Consider the following 26,932-nt stretch of genomic DNA (forward strand, 5'->3'; position numbering starts at 1 on the left):
AGGTGTCAAAAAAAAAAAAAAATAGGTGTGGGCTTTAAGCAATTTGCTGTAAAACATGAAATTTCTTTCATTTATTTTTGTAGCTGCTTAGTTTTCTTTAATCCCTAAAGTGCAGATTATCTGCATCTTCCAATTTACTCTGACCAGCTTTTCCCATGGCATGACGCTTCCACCACCATGTTTCAAAAGAGGGGGATGCCAAAGTGCTTCATTAGGGTCTCATATAAGAGCATTTGCTGTGTCTCCTCAATGGAGTGACGGCTAACTTGGCTTCTTGTTGCTTTTTTAGCCTAATCAATAAGGATTCACCCCTACTCCCAAATAACAACAGAGTTAAGCAGCTTTTACAGTCATTATGAATATTGGTAGACTTTTGTCAGTTGCTGCATCTTTTTGTGTGTGAGCATCAGTTTCTCTCCTGAGGTTGTGCAACTGTTCAGTGAGCATGCAAAAGATGTACAACAGCTACATCTGTATGTGGACTAAATTTCCTCCACTGATTCTCCGCAGAAAGCAAATCTCCCTGCTGTACAGTGCTACATCTCCCGTCTTTATTCCCCTCTTCTCATGAGACAATGAACACATTGAGTCAAATCTGTTTCCGCAGCCTGCGAATAAGACAGCCAGCTTTGTTTTGCACCAGTGCGCACACACACACACACATACACAGAGATAAAGAAAAATGTGTTTGTGCATGAGCACACCCGTATTTGTGTAACCAAGTGCACTATGTACTAGATGCCTGCGTCATGCGTTTGCCATGTGAGTCACTCGCTCTTATGTAGGTCTGCAAGTGGTAAGAGCCCTCTACTTTCATGATCGTCTCCACACGCGCCCTCCGGGCCCCTGGACGTGCAGCCAGAGCAAATCTGCCTCGGCCTCATCTATAGTCATTGCCCAACAGGTTGCTCTGTCAACAGTGAATGAAGACGCACAAGGATGACAGAGTGATCACATTCCAGCTTATTGTCCCAGATGACGAATGGAACATCAGAAATCTGATGAGTCTACAGCACAGGATCTTCTTTTTTTAAACTCCTGACGGAATAGTTGCAGGTGAGACATGGAGGAGATGGAGAGCAGCAGCGCAGAAAGGAGGACGTAAACACATAAATGACGTCTGTGCTTGATGACTAACTCTGTTCACAGTCCAGTGGCTTTTGTCTTTGCTTCAAGACTGCTAGATTAAAAGCTTCTTGGAAGGTCTGAATAGCTGAAAGTATCATCAAAACATGAATAAACGCATTAAAGCATATTATGCACACATCAGAATGTTATATTTTTTGGTCTGCCATTGTTTGACAGGATAAAAACACAGTGAGAGCTCCTTGGTCAGGATTTTCAGTCGTATTCCACCATCTAGTGGTGACACAGAGGCTCCTCCATAATCTAATAAAGCTGCATCTCATGTTAAAGAAAAACAAATACTGACAATAATAAGAATACAATTAACTTATAGAATTAGATTTATTGTCATGGACAAATATAAAAAAACATGATTGTACTGGCATATAAACAAAAGAACTAGGGGCTTAAATTAACAGCAGGAAGTTTTAAAAAGTGCTTCTTCTGGATAAGAATCAGAGCGACGGAAATGAGACCATGATAAATCTTTTATGCTTATCTTGCACAATTTAACTGAAAAACAAAGAAGTAGAATCACTGGCAAAAGTGTCAGGAGCAGGGTAGCTGCCCTGGCAATAGATAAAGAAAACTTGGACTGTTATATTAGCATGCAGTAATGTGGACTAATGTCTCGATGATGAAATGACAAATAAAAAAAATTATTAACAGTGTTTTTGTCTTTTTATTTATTACAGATATGAAAAAAATAACTTAGCTCAGGGAAATTAGATTCTAAAACATAAAGCTGAATCTAGCGTTTTTAAATATTATTAGCGTAGAGCATGCATGTTGTGATTAGGCTAAATTTGCAACACATGCAGCAGCTCTTGAACACAGTACAGACACAGAAAAAAATGGTTTCTGAGATCCCATTATTAACACTGATGGCGATTTCCAACAACCTCACATAAAAAAAATGTGCTGTAAAATTGGGGTTTGTCTCGATTTAGAAGTAGTTTCTTTCATCGACATCATGTGTTAGGCCAACTGTGCGACATGGTAGTGGCAGCATCATGCTATTAGACTACTTCTCTCCAAATGGAACTGGAGATCCTTTTTTTTTCCTTTTTTTTTCACCAAAGATGAATAAAGTTATAAGCAATTCAAATTACTAGTAAGGTTTTACCCAAAGCCTTCAAGTTATCTGGTGGAAACCTGAAGATATTTCAGCATCATCAGTGAGACTAACATTATATCTATATAAACTACAGCTAAGCAAGAAGAGAAGCAAACGCAAAAAAACCTGCCAGAAAGTTTGTGGGACCTTTGAATGAGGGACGTGAAAAAGAGAATCCCTTCACTTTCTTGGAGAACCTTTGTAAGGTAGATCATTCAAATACTCTCTGGTGGGTCATGATGTCTCCTACTGAGGCGGAATCAAAAGTTGCTTCATTAGGATTAGAAGAAAGGTGTGCACACTCATGTGACAAAATTTAAAATTTGCATCAAAGATAAAAAAATATATATGTTTATTTATCATGGTCTCATCTTTTTTTAAGTCTAAAAACATGGATGTTTAACAAGACTTAACTTTTGAGCATCATTGTCGGAAAAGAAGCAAACAGTGCAGGTCAAAGAGATGAGAAATGGGAAGTAATAAAGCTATTTAAATGGATGTGTATTATGCTTTGTGTGTACTTAATCAACAGAATGCTACAAAGAATGGAGGAATAAGTAGAGAGAGTTGTGCACCAAGGCTAAGGTCTTTTTCTGCTTTTTGTTTTTTTAAGAAAAAATGTCTGAAAAGTTTTTTTTTCATTCATTCAAGTAGTTTGTTGTGCGTGATTGTGCTTGAAAAAAAAAAAAAAAAACTACCCTTCATCCTGCATCCGGCAAGGAAATTAAACTGTGCTTTACTCTAAGGTGCAAGATTGGTGAAATCCATGTAGGAGGCGAGTTTTATTTGCTGATTTTGGAATGTCTTTGGTTTGAGGAACCTTCTTCACTTGGTTTCTGCTTTTTAAAGCGGCACCTCTTGGTTCTTTGTCCTATAGGGCTTCGTCCTCACTCTCTTGTTCAGGCAGGGAGCCGGGACATGGCTCCATGGTGACGGTGATACCCATGCCGCTAAGACCGACGGGCATGTCGGCGATGTGCATCCACACGTTTTTGTCCGGATCGTAGCTCTCGATGCTGGACAGGAAGCCGTGTTGGTTAAACCCTCCTAAATGATGCACAGAAAAAAGGTTACAAAGCAGCTTCATAGTTGTACTGTTCTATAGTTAAATCTGATTATTCTCCCTTTAACTAATTAATCATCATAGTTCTGGATAGGCTAATATATTTTGTCATGTATCTTGCATTTACTATTACACAAACTAGTTTAACATGGGAGTGGTGGCCTGGTGGTTGCACTTGGAAACCAGAGGCTCTGAGTTCAAGCCCCAATCTCACAGACTGACGCTTAATCCCACACTGCTCCCTGGGAGCCGCACAATGGCAGCCCACAGCTCTCCAAGGGGATGGGTTAAATGCAGAGCTCATTTCGTTGCTCTGTACTTGTGACAGTGCAATGAAAATTTACAAACAGCTCTTCAGGCACATTAGAGATGAAGCAGAAAACATCTCTCAGTAGAAAAACAAAGAATAGACTTCTTTAACAACTGTTTGCAAAATAATCAGGGTGTCCCTATAAGTTTATAACCAAATATTCTTTTTATTCTACAGCTTCAAATGATCCATAAACAGAGGGATATTGTATAAAAATATAGTCAGGAAAAATAAATAATTATCTCACGGTTCCTTTCAAAAGTGCCCGTTGTAATATTTGTATTGCTTCTTTTTTATTTTGTCAAAAATCACAAATCTTAAAGTTTGTTTTAATTGTAATTTTAGGTGAAAGAAAATCTCCCAATATTGGGCTCAATGATGAATTCCTACAAGAGATTCTTACTGGTCTGGACTTTGACTGGGCCGTTCTTACACATGATTAAATATTTCACCACAATATTTGCCTGTATGTTTAGGGTCCAGCTGGACACACAATGTTTACAAGATAGCTGACATTAAAGTGCATTTGCTTTCATATGATGTTATTTAAATGAGAAAGAATTTAAATTATTTAAGGGCTAAAACAATCCAAGAGCTGGACATTTCAGATGCATCCCTGCACACACAAATCAAACAACTGATTTTCCTCTTTGGGATATGTATAGAGGTTTTTAAGGGCTAAAGTCAGAAACTTCTGATTATTTTCTTTTGTCATCTAATTTTAATTTTCAGACTTGAAATTTTGCATTTATTGCAAGGTTAAAAAAAGGTAAAAAAAAAAAAAAAAAAAACGTACGATTTTCACCTTTTAAGAAGGCATACCACCTAAAGCAAATGAAGTTCTCACTCTTCATTTTCATTTAGAAATATAAAAAACTGAATATTCAGATCTGTTAAAATGGCAGATTAAGTAAAATCTAAAATAATGTTTCATTTCATCTTTGTAAATAGATTTTAGCTTAAAAAATACTTATCTTTATGCAATGCGTTATGTTTATGTGTTTGCATGCCTTTAATCAGCTTCATTGAGATGATATTTAGGCTACAAATAACAAGTGGAATAAAGTTAAATTATTTTAGTTGACTGTCCTACTCTCCATATTAATGCATAAAATTGCAAACAATTAAACATTGTTATATACAATTATCGAGCAGGCAGAGAAGATATTTAACTTCAGGGGGCATTTAGAAACTCATACAACCTTTTTTTTATGCAGCTCATCAGCAGAATGTCATGTCTTCATCTGTCTTTTGTTGCTGATATTTACATTATTAAACCATCATTAAAAATAGGACTGTTTTGGTTGTGTGATATGATTTCTTTCATGCTTAATACCAGTTCTGCCGTTGAAAATGTCAAATGTTCCTAAATAAGCTAATTTGACAGAGAGTCAGACAATTTATCCACCGTGTTTTTTTTTTTAAACTGACAAGCCAAACTCCTTGACTGGTACTGACCTGTTCACATATCAATCAAAATACACTGAGAAGCTTAAAGGGTGCATTTATTTTCCACCAAGGATTGTTCCTTTTCCTAAAACATCTGTCATGTGACCAACATCTGCGCCAAGACTGACCGAAGACGTAGATGCTCCCCTGGTGGACCGTGACTCCCAACGCGCTGCGGCACTGCTTCATGGAGGCCTTGGGCTCCCAGATGTTCCTGCTAATATTGTAACGTTCCACTGTGCACAGCTGGTTCTGTCCATCATAGCCTCCTATAGCATAAAGATGAGAGTTGATGCTCACCAATCCTGCAAAACACAAAACAGAAACAGCAAAATAAACCGAGGTTGAAATAAAAGTTCTTATTTATTCAAACATAACATTTCTAAACTGTGTTAATGACATTTATTTGATTATTTTTGTCTGTGTAGATCATAAAAAAAAAAAAAAAAAAACATTTTATGGGGACAAATATGTTGTGTTGGCACAGATTAAAAACTCAACCCAACTTTTCAGAGAAACACAAATCTCCAACTCACCCAGTCCGCTGCGTATGGTGTTCATAGGAGCTAGAGGGTGCCAGGTGTTCGTGTCAGGCTGGTATCGCTCAGCCGTATTCCAGCGGTTCTGACCATCATACCCCCCCACCACATACAGAGCCCCACCACAAGCCGCCACGCCCGCTCCCAGGCGAGCCACAGACATCGGACAAACAAAAGACCAGCGATTAGATTCAGGATCCCACCTGTAGAAAAACAAACGGCAGTTACTCAGGCTGGTGATCATCTCTTATCTACTTTTAATGACTTTTCCAATAAATCTCTGCAGCAGCCCTGCACCTGATGCAGAGGGAGGTGCAGTGACCTCCATGTTCTGCCAGAGCCAGTCAACTTTGAGTGGATTAGGTTAAGCCAGCAACCGTGCTTGGCAAATATTAACAAGCTTTATTTGAAGCTTGAAGATGTTGAAACAGCAGAGGAAGCAGCCTAGAGGCAGACACGTTGACCTGAAGACTCGTTTAAAAGTTACTCAGGATGCCTTTAAGATCTAGCATGAAAAATATGAATTTAAACTAGCATGATAAATGCCAAAACAGACATTCCCACGAACAATTTTCATTTTAAAAGGCAGAGAATGCAAGAGAGAGAAGAAAGGATTCAAGAGGAGGAAGACTGGATCAGGTGTATAATTTGAACTTTTCATGCTACTAGTATTATTACAATTCATATTAGATACTCATATTCATAATAATCATACTGTTATATATTATATAGAATATTCATACTAGTAATATAGATACTATTCACTGTATTTTTCTTATCCCGGTTATTTTTATTACATGCACTGAGTTTTGTTATTCTTTACCCCCTGGGATATTCTTTAAAAAAAAAAACTCTTCTTGAATGAATTAAACACGACATCACCCATGCTGCTTATATGGCGATTGTAAACGGTAAACAACTGTGCATCATGTAAGAGTTAAAGTCAAAGAACTTGGGAAGCACCAAGAAACATGCTACATATCTGAGCCATCTGTCAGCTACTATCTCTGTGATTAGGAAGAAAAGCTTGAAATGCCTCATGTTGACCCGCCTTTAGAGGTATTAGGTGTCATGTTTGTCTACAAGCTGTTTTGATCTGCAGCATATCTTTTAACAGGAGGACTTATAACGGAGCAGAGTCAGGTCCTGGCTTTCCCTCATTCGCTACCAGTGGATTTACGACTTCATTTTAAAATCTGTTCATTTCAAAGGTCTTAAACCACCTGAAGCTGCAATACTAGATAGAGCTTATCCACTGTTACACCTCCCAAGCAGTCACTCAGGTCTGCTGACCAGTTGCTTCCAGTTTAAAAGCAGAAGCTTAGAGAAGAGAGACCAAGTTATGAAATGTCCTATCTGCTAATTCGAAAGGCCCCTCCCCTCTCCACATTTAAAACTCATTTAAATACTTTTATTCTCGGGCCATCAACATCACTGAGACTGGATTCTATTCAATTTGGTGTTTTTAATCATTTTGTTTTTCATTTTTTTGTTTTATGGCAAGTTTTTTTTTAAGCTTACTATTGTATGCCAAGATTAACAATTTACCGCCTTATTACCTCACCTAAGGAGGTTATGTTTTAAGTCGTTACTTGAAAAGTTAAGAGTGGATTTTGATTATATTTTTACCAGAGGTGTGCCTCATGCAAAGGAACAATCCATTTGGTGATGATCGGGATTATAATCTGGATTCAGGAGTTGTTTCAAGGATTCTTTTACAATGTGAGACCGGGATAACTAATGGAACAAGCCTATCCCCCTATACCAGAGGAAGGCAGTGACAATTGATAGTTTTAGCATCAGACAAAAAAAAAAGTATTATACTGAACATAAAAACTAAAAAAACTCAAGTAAAGGAGGGTGAAGTCTCAGAGCGCAGAGATCATGAAGAAGGTGAGAGTAGAACAGACACCAGAGGCTGCAGACGTGCTGTGCTTCACTTCGGAACGGTGTTTAAGGAAATATTTACCAGCAGTTCGCCCCATGCCAATGAACAATTCATTAAAATGTGGTAATGATCCAGATCCAGAGTTTTTACTGCTTCGCGGAATGCTGCTGTCTCTGAGTGCTCTGGTTGTTATTATTATTTTTCTTATGTTCAGCACTTTATTTATGAAGCCCTTTAATACGAGCCACAGCTAAAAAAAAAGTTTATGATGATGATGTCTCCAAAATGATGTAAAAGCGGCCGTTAAACGTCATACAAGCCGTTTTAAGAGGCATTTGAAACAGTGCGGGCTGATTTATTTATTTTAGTACAGTCTTTGTATAACTTTTTTTAATGTTTTCTTAGACATGTTCAATTGGTTTGTGTCTTTTCTAAGCTGTTATGTGAACAAATTGTTATTTCTATGCATTTTATAAATTAAATGGATTCAATTTAAAAAGTAGTAGAAGAACAATAACTGCTGACCAGGTATTTAAGAAAGAGAAATTCATAATAATTTGATTCATTACACAGTTTTTTTTATAGTTATGGCTTGGAGACAGTGGTAAGACAAATGTCAGGATTTTATAAAGAATATTAAATAAGATCAATAAAACAGATTTTAAACAAAAATTTTAGGCTTCTGAAAATTATGTTAACTTCCATGCATTTAGTAAGTGCTCAGGCATCATTTGGACGGGTTACTGAAGTAATGGCTTGGAGGCCGTGCGACTGCTGTTCTTCTGAGTTGTTAATTGAGTTGTGCTGCTTTAAAAGGGGCCTTCAGGTTTTACTGTGTGGTTCAGGTCCAGTCGGTTTGCTAGTTAATCAAGAACGATAACACAACAATCATAAAACCAGTTTTGGTACCTTTAGCAGCAACTGCTGACTTATTTTTCTTCCTCTAAAGGGGGATGCTTTGTTTCTTTATACAGAAGGAAGCTTGAAAAGTTCTGACATTTCCACATAGTTTGCTACTAAACACACTGACAGATGCCAGCAGATGAACTCATATCACTGACAGGAAACCTTGCATTGATCTTCAGGTAATGTGAACTTACTGTAATGCCGCTCTTCTCTTTTTATTTTCAAATTAAATCCAAACGTAATTTTTGCCGAGGCAACTAGGTAGAATTCACCTGAGGATAGTGGCTCATGATGCCGACTCCAGCCTCAGGCCACTCTTTGTCAAACTCCCTGTAAATTCTTAAATAATTTTGCTCAAAAAAGCAATTATTTTACAAATATTTCTACCAAAAAAACCCATTCAACACTCAGCTTCTTTAGCAATGATCTTAAGATCTTTACCTCCTTGTAAAGGTGAGCCATTTCATCTGCAAAGTCTATGTCTAAAATATGGACTAGATTCTTCTTATATAACTTCCTCACTTATGTACCTTTGTGTTTTAAATGTTGCTCCTTTATCCGAAGTTATACATCTGCATTACACTCATCTTGAGAAGGTGTCCTTGAGATGGGAATTACATTTAAAGCTTATCTCATCATCTGACTTTAACACAAAAACAGAAGTTTGTTATATTTCTTGGCCTGTATATTTCCAAATAACGTTATTAAGATGTTTCACATTTAATTCCTACAGCACATTTTGTTACAATTGCTTAAACCAATCATTGTACTAATGGTAGAGGTAATGACTGCACGCCTTTGAGATTCATTTCAATCATTAAAAGCATATAAAGAGAAAGATGGTCATGCTGTCTGCGTCGATGGAGCTACTTCTGGCAGCACCAGGACGTTGAGCATTCCCATCAAGAATGACATTCCACAGAGGTTTGTCCCAACATGTTTGCTCTCATTTGACAACCGGCAGCAAAAATATTAACAGCTCTACAGAATTCACTGAGAAATGTCCAAATGCCTCTTATCTAATCCATCCCAGTGAATGATGCCTCTATGGACTTATTTTTGGAGGAGCTGATTAGATGAATGCATGAATGTTTCACCTCTCCACCGTGTTGTGATGCACCGAGCCCTGCGAACCCCCCACTGCGTAGATGCAGCCATCCACCACGGCCACTCCGACCCGGTTCCTTGGGATGTTGAGGGGAGCTCGGGGGCTCCACTGGTTGGTCATCGGGTTATAGCAGCACAGAGAGCTGGAATCTAAGTTAGTCTGAAGGGACAGGTTCCTGCCTCCTACCTGCATATAAAAAACAAAAAAAACATCCTATCAAGTTCAGCTCATTACAAATAGTCTCCCAACCCTAAAGGTTGCATCTATAGATGTTTACAGATAATATAAAAAAAAGATGTGACCTACAGTGTAGATGAGTCCAAACAGCGTACAGGCTCCCAGACCGCTGCATGGAGTCCCCATGTCTGCCAGTTTCATCCAAACATTCCTTCGGGGATCATAAGCCTGCATGGTGGTCAGGGAATGCTGCCGGTAGCTGAACAGGGAAAAGTCAGAAAGAGCAGGTAAGTTACTGTATCAGGAAAATGTCCCAAGAGGACCAAATTCTGTTAAACTGGGAGAATATTTAGTGTGGGTGAGTAAATATGACCTGAAAAGGAGCACATTTTAGGGGTGATCGATATGGACTTAAAATCTTAGGATACTTTGTGGTACTATTGTGATAATAAAAGTGAGGATTAAAACAAAAAGCTTAAAGTTTTTCTAAGGCAACTGTACAGTTATGACTGCATGCAAAAGCAATCCTAACCCCACAATCAGAAATAGTGCTTTAAAAAGTATGATTTTCATCTCTAAATTGCACACAGTAAAATTAACAATATATAACATGCATTTGATGACACTCTTTGAATTTTTCAATGCTCTATTAGAAAAAAAACTAAAAAAAAGGAAAACTAACTTTTATTTTTTTTAGTTTGGAGTTTAAAAAAATGATTAATCATTGATCATCCTTTAGGAGCATGAATCCAAATTCTTTTCAAGACAAGAAAACGCCCCGCGGCACATTTTATTCCAATACACATGACTTGGCCAGCGGAGTCCTGGCATCTGACTTCATTTTTAGAATTTATAATTATACGGCAAGATGAAAAATTGACCGCATAAAATTTTCTACAACATTAAGGCATAAAAGGTGGATACAATCTTTTTACCCAAAAACAGAGTTCTAAGAGAACAGAACCCTTTTACAGCAGACTGGTCTCCATCTGTTCACTGCTAAAATCATCTGTTCATGAAGTAAAGCTATTCTGCTACAATCCATTTTACCGTTATTTTAGGGAAATCGGTTAATTGCTACGCTTGATGTATTTTAATCCTATCTGAATACTTCTTTCTCCAATATTTAGGAGCCTTCTCATTTGCTTTCCCTCTTAAGCTTATATTGTGTCTGATGCCGTACTGCAGACAATGACAAAACAACCAATTCAGATAAATGAATTAGTTATTATACAGGGAATGAGTATGTAGAGTCAAAGGAAGAAAATGTACCAGTTGATAGCAGATAATTCATTGAATTTAAAAATGATTCAGCAAAAACTAAAGCTCTGGAAAAAAAATTTAATCCGATAACTAAAAAGGAAGAAGTGAGATTGTGCTTCTCAAAACAAACCACTAGGTGGCAGAATCTTACTAATGGGATCTATCAAGGTAAACCAAAACTGATTAGGGGTCTGCAGGAGGAACAGGGAACAGATGAGGATATGTAAAGTAAGCACCCTCCGGCCACATAGATGAGCTGGGTTCCACGGTTCGGGGCGGGGGGAACCTTCATCAGCGTCATTTCCTGGAAGATTTTTGACAGGAAGTCCTTGCAGGAATTGGCCTGGAGTTAAAGAAAAGAACAACGGTTTGTTTGAAAGTGAAAGAGAAAAAAAACAAACATGTTGGATTTTCAAAGCAGGGTGTTTACTTTGCTGAGGATAGGGCAAGACTGCAGCTGATTCTTTAGAAACTTGGGAGGCAGTGCGTAAATATGAACAGCATTGAGCAGAGCATGAAGGTAGTGGGCTCTGCCCTCAGTGTCCCAGCTCACCCAGTCTGTGCAGGCTTTATACACCTGTTGAGGACATTTTTTTTTGAATGCTAATTTATTTAATTTATTCATTTCTAATTACTATACATACCTCAGACTCACAGAGCACCTTGAGGCTGTCCTGACTGATGAGCTCCAGCAGCTGGCAGTGAGACAAACTAAAGAACTCGTCCACTTTGGTGACCTATATTTAGAAACACAGAGCCAGATCTTTTAGAACGACATCACCAGAGTGTGCTTCAGCTTCATGTTTTTAGCAGGATCTGATGCTGCTTCTGCAAATATAAAAACTTCATTTTCACTTAAATAAAAGGGAAAAATCTTGATGGTTTGCCCTTGATACAAATCAGTGGGGGTTTCTGCAGCTGCGCTTTTTTCCCTCTAAGTAATCAGATTGTGCAAGGACAGCGTGCTGATCGACACGCTCAGGATTGCACATTTAAAAAAAGAGAGCATGTTTACCAGCTAATCAGTAAACAAATAAATTAGCTGATAAATTAGCATTGACAACCAATCTTTTGCTTGCACTGGTTTGTGCAGAGCTGTCCACACCGCTAGACTTTAAGATTCAGTAACAAACATTTAGAAACAGGGCAGAGGACCTGAGGTGAATGAAGAGCAGGCTGCTAGCAAGAGAAGAGAAAGAAAAAACATCTAGGAAATTGGTGAAGGATCTGACAGTTACTTCAGCTGAACGACCAGTAAGAAAGCTTCCAATGACCTTATAAAAGGCAAGCTTTTTTTAATTTATAACTAAGACTCTAAGAGCCCCGGTACTTATTACTGATGCACTGCCAGATTTTCTTCACCACAGTTCAGTCTTATTTTTGAGACTAAAGTTCAAAATCCTTCATCTACCATTTTGGTTATTTATAAATCTTTGTTTTCATGACAAAATATGAGAATTTTTTTAACTTTTATTAGGATGTCTTGTCAACAGTAAAAAAAGAACTTTCTAGTCACTCTGGGTAATGTGACTGCTTTTGTACTTAGCTTCAAAATCAATAGGCAGATTTTCACAAAAGAGAGCAGCTGAAAATAAGTTATTACAATTAAGACACACAAACACACATACAGTACAGACCAAAAGTTAGGACACACCTTCTCATTCAAAGAGATTCTTTTATTTTCATGACTATGACAATTGTAGATTCACACTGAAGGCATCCAAACTATGAATTAACACATGTAGAATTATATACTTAACAAAAAGTGCGAAACAACTGCAAATATGTCTTATATTATAGGTTCTTCAAAGTAGCCACCTTTTGTTTTTACTTTGAAATGGTCTACCAACAGTTTTGAAGGAGTTCCACGAGATGCTTAGCATTTGTTGGCCCTTTTTCCTTCACTCTGCAGTACAGCTCACCCAAACTATCTCGATTGGGTTCAGGTCCGGTGATTGTGGAGGCCAGGTCACCTGGTGCAGCACCCTATGACTCTCCTTCTTGGTCAAATACCCCTTACACAGCCTGGAGGTGTGTTTGGGGTCATTGTTCTGTTGAAAAATAAATGATGGTCCAACTAAACGCAAACCGGATGGAATAGCATGCTGCTGCAAGATGCTGTGGTAGCCATGCCTGTTCACTATGACTTCAATTTTGAATAAATCCCCAACAGTGTCACCAGCAAAGCACCCACACACCATCACACCTCCTCTTTCATGCTTCACGGTGGGAACCAGGCATGTAGAGTCAATCCGTTCACCTTTTCTGTGTCAAACAAAGACACAATGGTTGGAACCAAAGATCTCAAATTTGAACTCAACAGACCAAAACAGAGTTTTCCACTGGTCTAATGTTCATTGCTTCTGTTCTTTAGCCCAAGCAAGTCTCTTCGGCTTGTTGCCTGTCCTTAGCAGTGGTTTCCTAGCAGCTATTCTACCATAAAGGCCTCATTCACATAATCTAATCTTAACAGTTGTTCTAGAGATGTGTCTGCTGCTAGAACTCTGTGTGGCATTGACCTGGTCTCTAATCTGAGCTGCTGTTAACCTGCGATTTCTGGTGACTCACATGAACTTATCCTCTGCAGCAGAGGTGACTCTTGGTCTTCCTTTCCTGGGGGCGGTCCTCATGTGAGCCAGTTTCTTTGTAGCACTTGATGGTTTTTGCGACTGCACTTGGGGACACGTTGAAAGTGTTGCCATTTTTTCGGACTGACTGTTCTTCATTTCTTAAAGTATGATGGCCACTCGTTTTTCTTCACTTAGCTGCTTTTTTCTTGCCATAATACCAATTCTAACAGTCTATTCTGTAGGAATATCAGCTGTATATCCACCTGACTTCTGCACAACACAACTGATGGTCCCAACCCCATGTATAAGGCAAGAAATCCCACCTATTAAACCAGACAGGGGACACCTGTGAACTGAAAACCATTTCAGGTGACTGCCTCTTGAAGCTCATCAAGAGAATGCCAAAAGTGTGCAAAGAAGTAATCAAAGCAAAAGGTGGCTACTTTGAAGGACCTAGAATATAAGAGATATTGTCAGTTGTGTAACACTTATTTGTTAAGTATGTAATTCCACATGTGTTAATTCATAGTTTTGATGCCTTCCCATTTTGACCGTGGGGTCAAAATGGGAAACACCCCAAAAGGCGGGAGAGAATGACCGAGCCAAGATCCTGTAGGACTTGCAGATACAGATGAACAGAAAAGTGATGGCAAACCAACTGGACATTGTGGTGGTGGTCAAAGAGCAAAGAAAAGCCGTTGCGGTTGACATAGCAATACCAAGTGACTGCAACATCAGAAAAAAGGAACATGAGAAACCAGAGAAAACCTGGAACATCAAGGCATCAGTGGTAATAGGAGTCATTGGGGCACTTGCGGCAGTGACCCCCAAACAAAAGAAGTGGCTACAGCAGATCCCTGGAAATACATCAGACATCTCAGTCCAGAAAAGACCAGTTCTAGGAACAGCAAAAATACTGTGCAGAATCCTCAAGCTCCCAGGCCTCTGGTAGAGGACCTGAGCTTGGAGGGAAAAAGTGGGAGACCACCCACAGTGGGTGAGGAAGGAGTTTTATTATTTATGTGATTCCGGTCAGAATTACCTTTAGAATCACAATCGCCCTTTGTTTCTCCTTATTGTTACAATGTTACAAAAGGTACCGGTATATGTTTTATCTGACTTATGCTTTAATAAAAAACAAGCTCAAGGACTTAAGAGCATGGACAGCTCACCTCACTGAAGTGCGAGTTGATGTACTTTCGGCACGTCTTGTGCAGCTCGGTGCAGCCAATCTCCTCTGCAAAGCGAGAGATGCCGATGACGTTGGCCGGCTCCAGGTGTTTGGTAAGAAAATCACAACATGCCTTGGCCACATCCTCCATCTGATACCTTCAACAGGAGAAGGGAGGGAGATACAACTTCAGGAGAGGTCGGGTCTCCAAATGAAAGCTTTCACCCGTTTGCACTACCATTTGAGAGTGTTTACCTTATTGCGGCTAGAAGCAGATGCAGTACACATTTTTCTCCCACAGTGATGCGGGACGTGTAGGCAAAGTCGATGAGTCGCCCAACCACCTCTGGACACACGTCGCGCAGAGTGACCTCCGAGGCACTGCACTCCTTAAAGCCTCTGGTAAACATGGCTCTGAAGAAGCCGCTGCAGGAGGCCAGCACCACTTTGTGAACCTGAAAAACCACATCTATCTGTCAATCACAAATAACAGAAACTTGTAACAGATTATCTTAAAAGAAGTGAACATTGATAACTTTTAATTATTTAATACATCTAGAGTAACCACAATCCCAATGAAAAATCATAAGTATATATGCTTCCACAATATCCCCTTGAAACTAGTTTTTTGGTCATGCAGCATTTTTTATTGGAAACACACCTGCACAGCATTTCATGTGAAAATATATGAATTTAGCTAATTATTGTGAATTATTGTGACAATTTCTCAAGTTACTCAATTTCAGCACTCAAATTAGCCTTGATGGACAATCAGCTTGAAAAAAGTGAATAAGAAATCTTTTTCTAGGCATAGAAAGTAAAACAAAACAAACTTTGTTAGGGGATGATTTTCATTTAGCTATGATGAGCAGGAAATGTTTGAAAGGCGATCAGAGCCTGGAGGATGAAACAGATCATCTAGGCCAATCTGGAATAATGTGAGCTGAACTCTGCTAATAAATGGATGCTAAATATATTTAAAAAATGTACTTTTAATAAGTAATAATTAGATGTGACCCACATAAATACATTATATGAAGTAGAATTTTAAAAAGGCTATTGAATTAATTCATAGTTGTACAAGTGTTAATTGATTTTCTTAAAATATTTTGTTAGAATACAGCCACAAATGTTTTTGTACAGTATTTTATATACTTGTTAGGTTATAGAATAAAAATAAAAACAAAGCATAATTCTAAAGTGGAAGAAAATGGGTTAAAACACTTTGAGTTTTTAAAAATAAAAGCTGAAGTCTCAAACCCATTTCTACTCACACCCTTTTTTCCCCAGATAGTACTGAACAACGGCTAGTTCAACTGACCATCTGTATGATTTCTCTAAGTCCAACTGTTCTGTAATTGAAACAGACTCTGAGATTTAATGTCTGAAAAGAGCTCTGTTGAAGAAGTAACCTGAACCGTCAAGGAGAGCATCAATCAGAGAAGCAGCCAAGTGATCCTTGGTGACTCTGGAGGAGCTGCACAGATTCTCAGCACAAGATGGAGAACCTGTCTACAGTGCGACTTCAATTTATGCAGTATCTGGCTTCAGGGTGACAAAAGCCATCATTAAGTTATAAAAAAGTCTAGTTTTCAGCAATGCGTCATCCTGAGAACAATGCATGCATGCTGAAGGTCCTATGGTCAGGTAGGACTAAATTACACTTCTGCCCTTAATGCAAAAAGCCAAATGAGGCAGAAAATAAATACTAAACATCCCCCTGAACACACCGCTGCCCTGGTTGAATATGGTGGTGGCAGCATCATGCTGTGGGTGATGCTATTCTTTTTAGTTTCCAAATATGCTAACCTGATAGAGACATACACCAACACAGAAGTGACTAATGAGCACCGAATAAAACACAGCAAAAAATATTAAAAGTTTTAATTAGTAAACCACTACCTCTCCCTTTAACTTTTTACGTCTTTTTTTAAGCCTATCATATAAACCCCAATAGAACCTGCTGTGAAAAAAAATGTGAAAAGGTTCAAAGCTCTGTGCGACTGGCATTCCCATTACCTTGAAGTCCATAGTCCTGTCCTTATACGTGACATGCAGCAGCAGGTCACACAGCATCTCTTGTTGTCTAAACTCATCGATGACCAAAAACGACCTAGAAGGGTGGTTCTCGACAGTGTAGTCAAGGTAGCCGGACCCGTGCATGGAGGGAACAACGATGGCGGAGAAATCGGAGTCACGTTTGGGACGTTTCTTCCTGATAGAGCAATGCATGCTGGAGAAGGTGAAGAAGGTTCTCCAGATTATGTTTCAGTGATGTCTGCCGAGGGTAGTGTCATATAGTCGTTATCAGTTCAAGTACTTTCAGTCTTTCTTCTTATATCACTGAGGCCAGACGTGCGACATTAGCACGGCTCCTTATGCGCTCCATTTTGGAAAGGAAAAATATAAAAAAATCTATTCAGTCAGTTTGCATTTCCTGAGAAGTAAAGGATGTAAACAGACTGACGGTCCTTCCTGTCAGCAGTCGAAGGCATAACCAATAAGCAGTCCGAGGGGCTCAGAGGAAACTGGAGCTCATGTGTTCAGGCAAACCATGTAGAACCCCACAATGTGTCCTTATCCACACCTTTCCTCTCCGTCATGACTGACACCATGTGTGTCACAGTTCAGGCAGATGAATGAATCAAACTATTTTTATCCAATTCTTCTCGGTCAAGACTTTACAGGTTTCAGGGAAACATCAGTAATTCACTAGATTAGGAAGAGCTTTGAAGACCGCAATCAGAAGAGGCTTGGCAGAGAGTCCTTTAAACTGCTCTGTTACAATGCTCAGTCTGTAAAAAGAAGAGAAATAAGAACAGTCAATGAAACTGAAATACTGGTATGAGTAGATAGCTAGAAAATTTTAATCTCTTGCAGAGGTCCTTTTTGTATGGTTAAGTCTTCAAGTTTCACTTCCTTTCAGTTAAAATTGCTGCTGTGTGCTCTGGCCTTTGCCCCATAAAAAGGTCCTTACGTCTTCAATTTCTGCACTTTTAGGAAACACGTTTCTGTCCTATAGATAATTTACAGTAAAACTGACCGTATCTATTTTTAAAACATTGACTCTGCTTGAACTTAATTAGCTTTTATAATAACTCAAATATTACCTTAAAACATGACATTAGTATTTCATAAATAAAGTAAAGACATTTTCATAAAAAATCTGCTTCATATGCAATAAAAAAGATTTTCTGTTTCGACCAAAACCATGATCTAAAATGACCTACTGTATGACGCTAAAATCTCACTTTTACTTTCCACTTTGGTTCATAGGTTTAGACCAAACCTGGAGCATGTTTTTGCTGCTCTATTTAGCAAGAGGTAACACTTTTTATTTATTTATTTTTTGCTGATTATTAGGCTTACAGAGAATAAAAATAAAGCTTGTGGTTTTCAGAAAATCAGAATAGGACCAAGGTCCAGTAAAAGTGACATTTTCACACAGAAGAGTACTGGGCACTCTCATTACCTAGTGGAAACTAGTTTAGCATGCGTTACTGCATGAATGTAGCATGACATGGAGGCTGTATGTCTGCAGACATGTAATGGAAGCCCGGGATGTTTAGCAGTTGCCTTTAGCTCATCTGCATTGAAGTTTCTGGTGTCTCTGACTTTTCTTCTCACAACAAGTTGATCTGCTGGAAAATCCAATCAAAATCCTCATAAACTCATCAATCATCATCTGAAAGGAGCTCCTAAATATCCTGAAAATGTTTGCACTGACTTCAGACTTAAGAAAACACAAAATAAATGTATCAACAAAGAAATGCATTTGGTTTTTTTTACCAAGCAAGAGCCTTATATTTTTTCTGCTCAAGTATGATAACAAAAATCAGTGGCTAACTCTGCAAATTGTGTCTTCTCTGCAACAGGCTTTTTTCTTCCACCAAATTTTCCATTACATCTCCCTAAACAGCCAACTTTGACTGTCTGAGGCTTAAATCATCAAATTAAAGCATTTCTGCAAAAGAAAATGCTTCTTTTTATTCTTTCATTAGCTGTAAATGTAAAAAATACTTGAAGCAAACACCACCGCATTAGTAACTCATTGTTATGCATGCAGAAGTGAGAATACATAATTGTTATTGGGAGCATTTTACAGCAGTAATTACGAGCATGACAGATTATTTCAGCAGCATTAAAAATAATTGTTTCTTTGCTATTTCAACGAAAGCAGTTCGTTCATGGTGTGCAGTTTATTTTCATTTCTTATTGATGCTTATCATACCTCTAGAATTTAAAACTGGCCCACAGCTACAGATGACATGTCTTGTTTTGACTGGCTTGCATTATGTCATTTACAAGAGCAAATATTTTAGAGTCATTTACTAACATCATAAAAACACTGACTGAAAAACAAGGCGGTCATTTCAGATAACCATGGCAATGTTATCTAAGCTAATCCAATCTTAATCAGGACGATAATGTGCCGTTTCTTCTCATGATAAAACTGATAATGTATCCAGTACATAAAGGCTTTAACTTCTGCATCAGTAACATGCAAACAGAGGCGGAGTCACAGGTCTGAAGTCCTGAACCTTCTCCACACAGCAGCCAATTGATTGCAAGCAAAGAAAGACCTGAATGCATATAGCATCGTTTGACGTTTATTACCAGAATATTAAAAAAAGGTTTGGCAGGAAAACTGTCTGTAGGTAAAGGAAGCCAAACTAGTCCCTACGGGAAGAGCAAACATGTGTCCTCATTGAGCTCATCTCTAAGCCGACTCAACCAGTTCAACTTGTATATTGAATAAGTCAGTATAAATATAGAAGCACAGGAGTAGGACATTTATCTTATTCTGATAGTTAAAAGTAATATTAGTTGCTAAACTAATATTATTAAATTTCTATTTATTGAAAAAAAATGAAATATAGATACATACAACAGTTATAACAATAAATAATAACACTGTGAGGGACCAGTTGAACCAGAAATATTCTGTATTTGAATGCAGCCATTCACTGCTAGGTCACACTATATTACATCACTGACTCTACATACAGAACCTCTAATGATCTTCACTACGTCCCATTTATAGGGTAAAACACCCCTATAAATGCCAACAGTTGTTACGACTCGCGCTCTTATCATTGATTTCTCCTCACTGCCCCGAGGTTCTTCACAGATCTGGGCAAAAACTTAATCCATTGCTGCCCCTTGATCAAGGAATAACATTGGAAGTTCTCTGAAGCTTCAGGATCATGTTCCACTGAGTGCCTTTAAATCTATTCTAACAGGGGCTTGATTGGAGAGTGTGAGTATTATTCTACAAGTTGTTTTATCTGTTCAAATATGATTTTATATGCAATGTTTCTGGTGCCTCTGGCTCAGGTCTCTCATGAAAAAGAGATTTTATGTAAATGAACTTCCTGGTAAAATAAAGGCTGAATAAAAATACAAGTAAATAGATGAAGTAATAAATGGCATAAAGCCAATAAACAGATAAACAAAGTCAGCATTTATGAATGCATATGAATTCATGCATTACTCAAACTGCACGATATATATAACAATAACTTGGGTGCTGAAGAATTGCCGGATACATGATATGAATCCCCTGTTCCACCACATCCTGAAGGTGTTCTAGTGCAGGGATCCCCAAACGTTTCAGTCTCTGACCCCACCCCAAAAAAAAACAACAACAGATTTGAGACTCCCTATAAGAACACATGTTCAGTTAATAAATTCACTTGAAATTTATTTACACATACAATGTAATCACATTTGTTTTAAAAGAAATTTAAAAAAAGACTTTTAATAGGTTAATCTTTAATTTAAATTCCTTTGTCATTTGATTGGACATTAAGTAGTTTAAACTAACTACCGGTATGTCATTTTAGAGTTTAATGGTATATTTAAAGGTCCTACAAATTCTTCATTGAGACAATAAAAGAAATAGATAAATAGATCATCCGGAGTGGTTCAGAATACAATTATTAATTTTCTTAAAAACAAAACCATAAACAGTTGACAGATCCAAAATACTAAAAAAGTTGCTGCATGATCCTGAAGTCAGCATAAAAGGATTCTGCACAAATAGGAATAGCAGGTTGAGGTCACATGAGATGGAGCTCATTTGTTGCCAGATGCTAATAGCTACTACCAGTAACTAATAGATACTGTGATAAATGGCTTCCATTTTTTTCAGATTTACTGTAAGACCCCACCAAAAAACAAATAAAACAAAAAGCAAATGAGGATGAACATGGGTCAAGCTTCTGAGTGCTGGTGCCAACAAATGGGCGAAGGGGCTGAGAAGGTAGGCAGAGGTTGCCCCTTTTCGTCTGAACTGGGATATATTTTTGGTTTGGTTAGCATTAGCATTAGCATTACCAGATCTGGCAACTGGCTGGCAAATAGTAACAAGAGTAGGTGAGCACAAGTTCCCCGCTATCTTATTTGAATCATGTGTTAGATAAATGAATACATAAATGCTACATTATTATTTTCAGTATTATGACATTATGGACATGGAATAATAATGTCTCCCACTTCCGGATAAAGCGGGAGACATTATTATTCCATGCTACATTTATTTATTTCATGGGGCATTCACATTTATATATCTAATAATATACTTTATGCCTCCATATAGCTCAGTGATCACATCACAATGATTGGTGTCTTATGACCTTTGCTTTGGGGAACCCCTGTTCTAGTGGACCAGGGCCACTGGAGTACAGTAAATACTTTTTCCTGTTCAATAAAACCACAGATGATTTGTGACATCTTTATAGGATTGGCAAAGCACGATAAATGTATGGGCATGGTCAGTAAAATTTTTAGATAGGATCGGCTATGGGATTTAAAAGATGCTAAGGAGGACCAAAACCAAAATATCACTATTAAGAAGCTTTTAAAATTTAGACCCATCAGACAGGGCAGCATCAACCTACTGCTATGAGATTGACTCAGGAGCTATTTGTGTTACCAAGCAGGCAAACAGTGATACCTAATAAAGAAACTATTTAGTGGTTGTTATAATTCTTGAAAAATAGAAAGTGTAAATAAATATAATGCAATTATTGAGTGACTTAGTTATAGTCAGACAAACAAAAGAAGCACAAATAAATCAGACAGGGGTATAAATCAATGGTTCAAGAGCTAGAAAAATAAAAAAGATTCTGTTTTTTATGAATGATTTAAAAGTGATTCCCAGATTTTTCAACCTATAAATGCATCAACCCAGAGAGCAGACTCTGATACACATCAGATAAAAGTCAGGAAGATTGGCTGTCTTATGGAATAATTTCTTTCATTTCTAATTAAAACTGATCTCTTAATCAAAGCCCCTATTGTAGATTTTTGTGTTTTTTTTTTACAGTCAGTTACAAAAATAACGAAATAAAAATCAAACCTGAAAAAAAGAAAATAGCAAAGTTGCTTCATTTGCAGTTGTAGTTGAAAATGAAAAAAAAAAAATCCTTGGAAAAAGCATCCTACTATTGAGAAATCCATGCATACCTTTGAATTTTTTGCACAACAACAGATTTCATCCCCACGTCGTGAATGTTTCACTGAAAGAAGCCAAAGGTGGTTCAGATAGAAGGAGAGCAGTTGTGCAATCAATTCTGCATAACCTTTGACTTTCACCTGTATGTGGGTCATATGAACAGAGATAGAGGAAGGGGCACTATATGATGCATGCATATAGTGAAGCTGTGTAAATAGCTTTTCATAACATTTTCCAGAGCCTGGATGCCTTCTTTTCTCCTTTAGTTGCAAAATATGCAGCAGTGACAACATTTTGACACCAAACTGTCATCATTGTGACCAACTCCCTGATTTCAGCACCACATGCATGCAACAGTTCACAGTAAGCTGTTTAAATTAATCAATCAATCAATTTCTTTTATTTTCAACTACAATTTGAATGCTGTTAGAGAAAAAAAATATTGTAATGACTGCAGGAGTGCTTTAAAGCTTAAAGGTTGGACAAAGTAGATTAAAATCAGATTTTCGCAAACAAATGAAACAGTTACTGTAACGCTTTGATTTTAATCCTAACTTATTTTGCCTCCCAAACGTGAAAACAGCAGAATTCAAAGTATGAAGTTGGCTGCACAAGCTCAGAGAAGGGGGAGTTAACTATTGACAGAATGGGTGTTCTGGCAGGTTGTGCTCAGCACACAGCAGAACAACAATCAGCTGACGCTGACCTGCGCAGTCAGCTTTAGGCTGAAGCGGCTGCACAATGTAAAACATGAAAAGGAGCAGAGATCTGTATAAGGCAGCTTCTAAAGCTATATTCCTCAAAGTATGCATTTAGATACTGCTGAGCTGCAGTGACTAGACATTTTTCAAGCATTTTACACAAGCCAGATTATCTTGCATATCTTCTTTTCAAAAAAGGCAGTGTGTAGCTAATGTTATTGAAGCCTTGGGGCTTTTCCGTCCTGCTCTTATCTGAGATTCAATTTATCATTTAGATTTCCTTTTCCACCAACCCACTCCATGGGGTTCCATAGCTCAGAGTGACATAATTTCATTACTTTTTGTACTTAGATGATTAGCTACTTATAACTGATAAACTAGCTCACTGTGTGACAACACCAGCTGCAAAGATTTAGTGAGTTTAAAATGTTTTTTTTTTATTTTTTTTTTCATGAAACATTATAAATCATCTGGATGACTGAGCTAAAAGCTAGTTTTTTAAAGCAACATATCTCATATATGTTTTTATTATAAAACATATATAAAATCATAAAACATTTGATTGTTTGGACTTGGTAGGAAAAACAAAATCACAGATAAGATTTCTGGGCAGATCGCCTGGCCCTAGAAAGCATGCAAAGACAAATCATCTCACCTACCATCACAAAAGCAAATGCTTTTGCTTATTGCTATTAGGCTTGTTAAGACTTCTCAGTCTCAGGTTAGATTTCATTTATCGTTTCCTCCCTAACTTTTGGCCTAAAAGCACCTTGTGTCAACTGTCAAGTAAGGCGGGGGATCTGTGATGATGCGGGCCTGCTTATGTTTCAAGAGGCTTTGTAGGAGAGCATGACATAAAAGATTTGGGGGAAACGTTATACAGTAAACTAAAAAGAGATTATCATTAGGTCTCACAGCTGAAAAAGCTTTAAAACTCTTTAACTGCCTCTAAAGGTCAGTCAGCATTTCATTCGCTAGTCTAGCTCTTGACTCCAGAACTTAATGATCTAAATACAGAGGTCTTCAACAGTGGGTCCGTGACCACTAAGGTGTCTGTGGCAGTACTGCATGGGGGTCACAAAAGGTTTAGTTCATTAGACTATTTCTTTTTTTTTTTTTATATTCCCCTCTGCAATTTTTTCCTAACTGAAATGTCTTTAAATACACATTAACATGAATTCAACACACTGTAGTAAACAGATAAATTGAGGCAGAAGATGTCTTTCAGTCATCAATGCAGATCTGTGTTTCTTAGTAAAAATAAGTCAAATACCTGACAAAAGAGTGGAAATGAGAAGATATATATATATATATAAAAATGTGTCATTGTTGTTCCAATAAGTTTAATAGCTACGAACAGAAACATAGACTATATTTTTTAGTTCTTGAAAAATTCTGAGAAAGAATATTAAGATTTGAAGCATAAAATATCTAATCTTAAACTGTTTTTTTTTTTTTTTTATCTTTTTGGAAATATGAATTAACACTATAACATTGTTTAAAATTCTAAAAACATGACTTATATTTTCAGATAATCTTAAACATAAATTAACCAGAGAAAAGAGGTCAAACAGCTATAGGACAGCTGTAACCTAAACCTTTTTTTATTGATTTTCCCTTCTGCATTTTTTTTCCCACTAATTGAAATGTCTTTAAATCCACTTTAAAATGAATTCAACACACTGTAGTAAACAGATAAATGAAGGCAAAAGATGTTTCATTCACAACACCTGTCCTTTACTTTAATAATCAAAGGGGAGAATTACTTTCGCTACATTACTCTATCTGTAATAGAGTGATTATAGGACCAGTAGATATCACATATAATTTTAACAATACATTTAATGAGGGGGGTCCCTGCTCCGTCTAGCCATCAGTTTGGGGGCCCTAAAAACACATTTGTTTAGGATTGCCTTTGACTGTTCTAGTCAAACAGTTCAACTGAAACATAATTAGTTTAACTGTTTTATTTTCTTTAGTCCAACTGTTTTTAATGTTCTTCTTTGTTTCTGCATTTTTTATTATAATTGTTTCCTACTTGCTTTGATTCTGTTTTATCTTCCTTTATTTTAATCATGTAAAGCACTTTGCATCGTCTTTGAACTGAATTGTGCTATACAAATAAATTTGCCCTGCCTTGCCTTGCCTTGCCTTGGCCTGGAAAACGATGAAGAACCCTGCTCTAATAAATTAAACTTAAACCACGTAAAATTGTTTAATATACTCTTTAACTTAATAAAGGGATTTGCAAAGTATCAGACATCCCAAGTCTCCCGGAAGTTCCGGGAGTCTCCCTGATATAGATAGTTCTTCACGGATGCCCGCGAGTCTGATAAATTATCCCGGATTTTAGAATATGCGAGGTGGTGTTTTTTAAATGCGACAGGCAATAATTCATGCATCTTGTGTGGATTAGAACTACTTTGATTGCACAGTAACAAACAAGAGAGCGCGGGGTGTGGGGAGGAGGTTGCTGGTGAAACCTGTGAAGCGCATCTGTCCAAAGCAATGTTCAACCAGCATTCCAGGCAACTGGTTGTCAGAGAGCTGATTGGTTCAGTCCGATAAGTTTCTCTGGGTTACTCTCTGGCAGTCACCTAGTTACCACTCAAAGCTGTGCATCCTTGGAAACGGCAGAGGTTGAATCCGCGAGTAAAAAACCGAAAATATAGGGCTTATTTTACACCAGAATATACTAAAGCATATCCACGTCTAGTGAAGGTGAGGAACAGTGGCGGATTTAGACCAAATGTACCAGGGGGCCAGTATGTTTTCATGGGGGAAACAGGAAATCATGAAATAAATAATCAGGGCAAAGGATTTATTATTATAAATATATTATGAGAGCTGCATGAAGTAAAATTTATTTTCAATTAGGTTCAATAAAAATTCTATCACTTATTAGGTCAATATACATTTATAATTTAGGAATTGTAAATATTTTTGACTTAATTTAAGTTAAAACTACTGTGTTCTATAAAATTTGAATTAAAACTCAAGACTGTTAAGTTCTTCTGTAAAAATTAGTGCATTTTTTTTTTATTTGTTGTGGGGGAAAAAAATAACATTTAGCAGATGGAAACTGGGATCCTATCTCAATCCCACTGAAGCTATCACCTTATTGTTTTTGAATAATTAGTAAAACAGAATTTGTAAAGAAAAAGAATGAAATAGATTCTAAGGACCTTTTAATAAACCATGTCTGTTCCAGCACATATCATCATTAGAATTTCTTTTAAGTATTATGTTTTCAGTTCACTTGAGCATCTCCCTGAAATGAGTTTTTGGAACTTGGGATGTCTGAAGTATGAGCAGCAAGGACAGCAGTAATTAAACCAATAGTCAGTGATTAAAAATGTATTTTAACAGGGGATTATATTGCTAAATAGCTCATAATAACATGCTACAGCAACACAAGATGCATTTATTTCAAGGGGTTTCACAAATCGTGACATAAGATGCCAATGTAGATAAACTTTAAACTGATCAGTCAACAGATAAAAGGTTACATAAGTCTGGATAACGGAGCACTTATTTTGGTAAAGGCTGCTTTGCATTTTTAGGTTAAAGGATTAGGCTACATTCATTAAAAAAAATTTTTTTCTATTATGTCATAGTAAAGATTTGTTTCTGTCAACAGACAGGACTGAGTAAAAGTTTCAATTCCTCTTTGGGACTTTGCCCGTTCAGGAAACAAGTTTACAATATATAAATAACTAAAACTAAAGTTAAAAACATTTCAAATATCTTTCAGGATTATTTAGGTTAATTGCAGTGACTGGTTCTTTGAATCGCCAGTGCTTTTCTAATAACTAAGCTGTGATTGCTCGTTTTCCGGAGGGCGCGTCAAACGCAGCGAGGAAAAACTCACCAGCTGTCAAAGTGAGCGCTTCACAACAAAACACGGCGGCTTGGAGCCAAACGGAAGCGGGCTTCGAGTGGCTGCCCAGCGGCTTTCTCTTCCCCTCGCTGTCGGTGTCCGTTGGAGGAAACTGTCCGCTCCGTGCTTCGTCAAAAAGCAGAAATGTGCGGAGTTCAAAGTGCGTCGTTCTGTATGCGGAGACGTCCTGCGGGATGCGTTAAAGG

The 26,932-nt window shown here is 37.6% G+C and overlaps 1 protein-coding gene across 1 annotated transcript; it reads right to left on the reverse strand.

Moving 5' to 3' along the window:
* Positions 1–1,482: 1,482 nt before the first annotated feature.
* On the reverse strand, positions 1,483–26,932 carry LOC107093029 (kelch-like ECH-associated protein 1). The gene is made up of 12 exons (XM_015387830.1): positions 26,718–26,932; positions 16,706–17,481; positions 14,942–15,141; positions 14,688–14,844; positions 11,590–11,682; positions 11,376–11,522; positions 11,182–11,288; positions 9,812–9,941; positions 9,495–9,691; positions 5,601–5,806; positions 5,193–5,369; positions 1,483–3,289 (listed from the first exon to the last, which is right to left on the reverse strand). Exons 2-12 carry the CDS (start codon positions 16,916–16,918, stop codon positions 3,114–3,116), a joined length of 1,803 nt encoding a protein of 600 aa, XP_015243316.1. The 5' UTR covers positions 16,919–17,481; positions 26,718–26,932; the 3' UTR covers positions 1,483–3,113.

The sequence above is a fragment of the Cyprinodon variegatus genome, unplaced genomic scaffold (genome assembly GCF_000732505.1).
Source record: "Cyprinodon variegatus isolate N-32 unplaced genomic scaffold, C_variegatus-1.0 Scaffold404, whole genome shotgun sequence".
Taxonomy (NCBI): domain Eukaryota; kingdom Metazoa; phylum Chordata; class Actinopteri; order Cyprinodontiformes; family Cyprinodontidae; genus Cyprinodon; species Cyprinodon variegatus.

Bases quoted from the DNA above. Each gene is read 5' to 3' on its own strand.
- LOC107093029 (XM_015387830.1), bottom strand. From the start codon at position 16,918: ATGCATTGCTCTATCAGGAAGAAACGTCCCAAACGTGACTCCGATTTC. The intron at 15,142-16,705 runs GTAATGGGAATG...GTGGTTTTTCAG, and splicing joins ACAGGACTATGGACTTCAAG to GTTCACAAAGTGGTGCTGGC. The intron at 3,290-5,192 runs GTCAGTCTTGGC...TGCATCATTTAG, and splicing joins GGGGAGCATCTACGTCTTCG to GAGGGTTTAACCAACACGGC.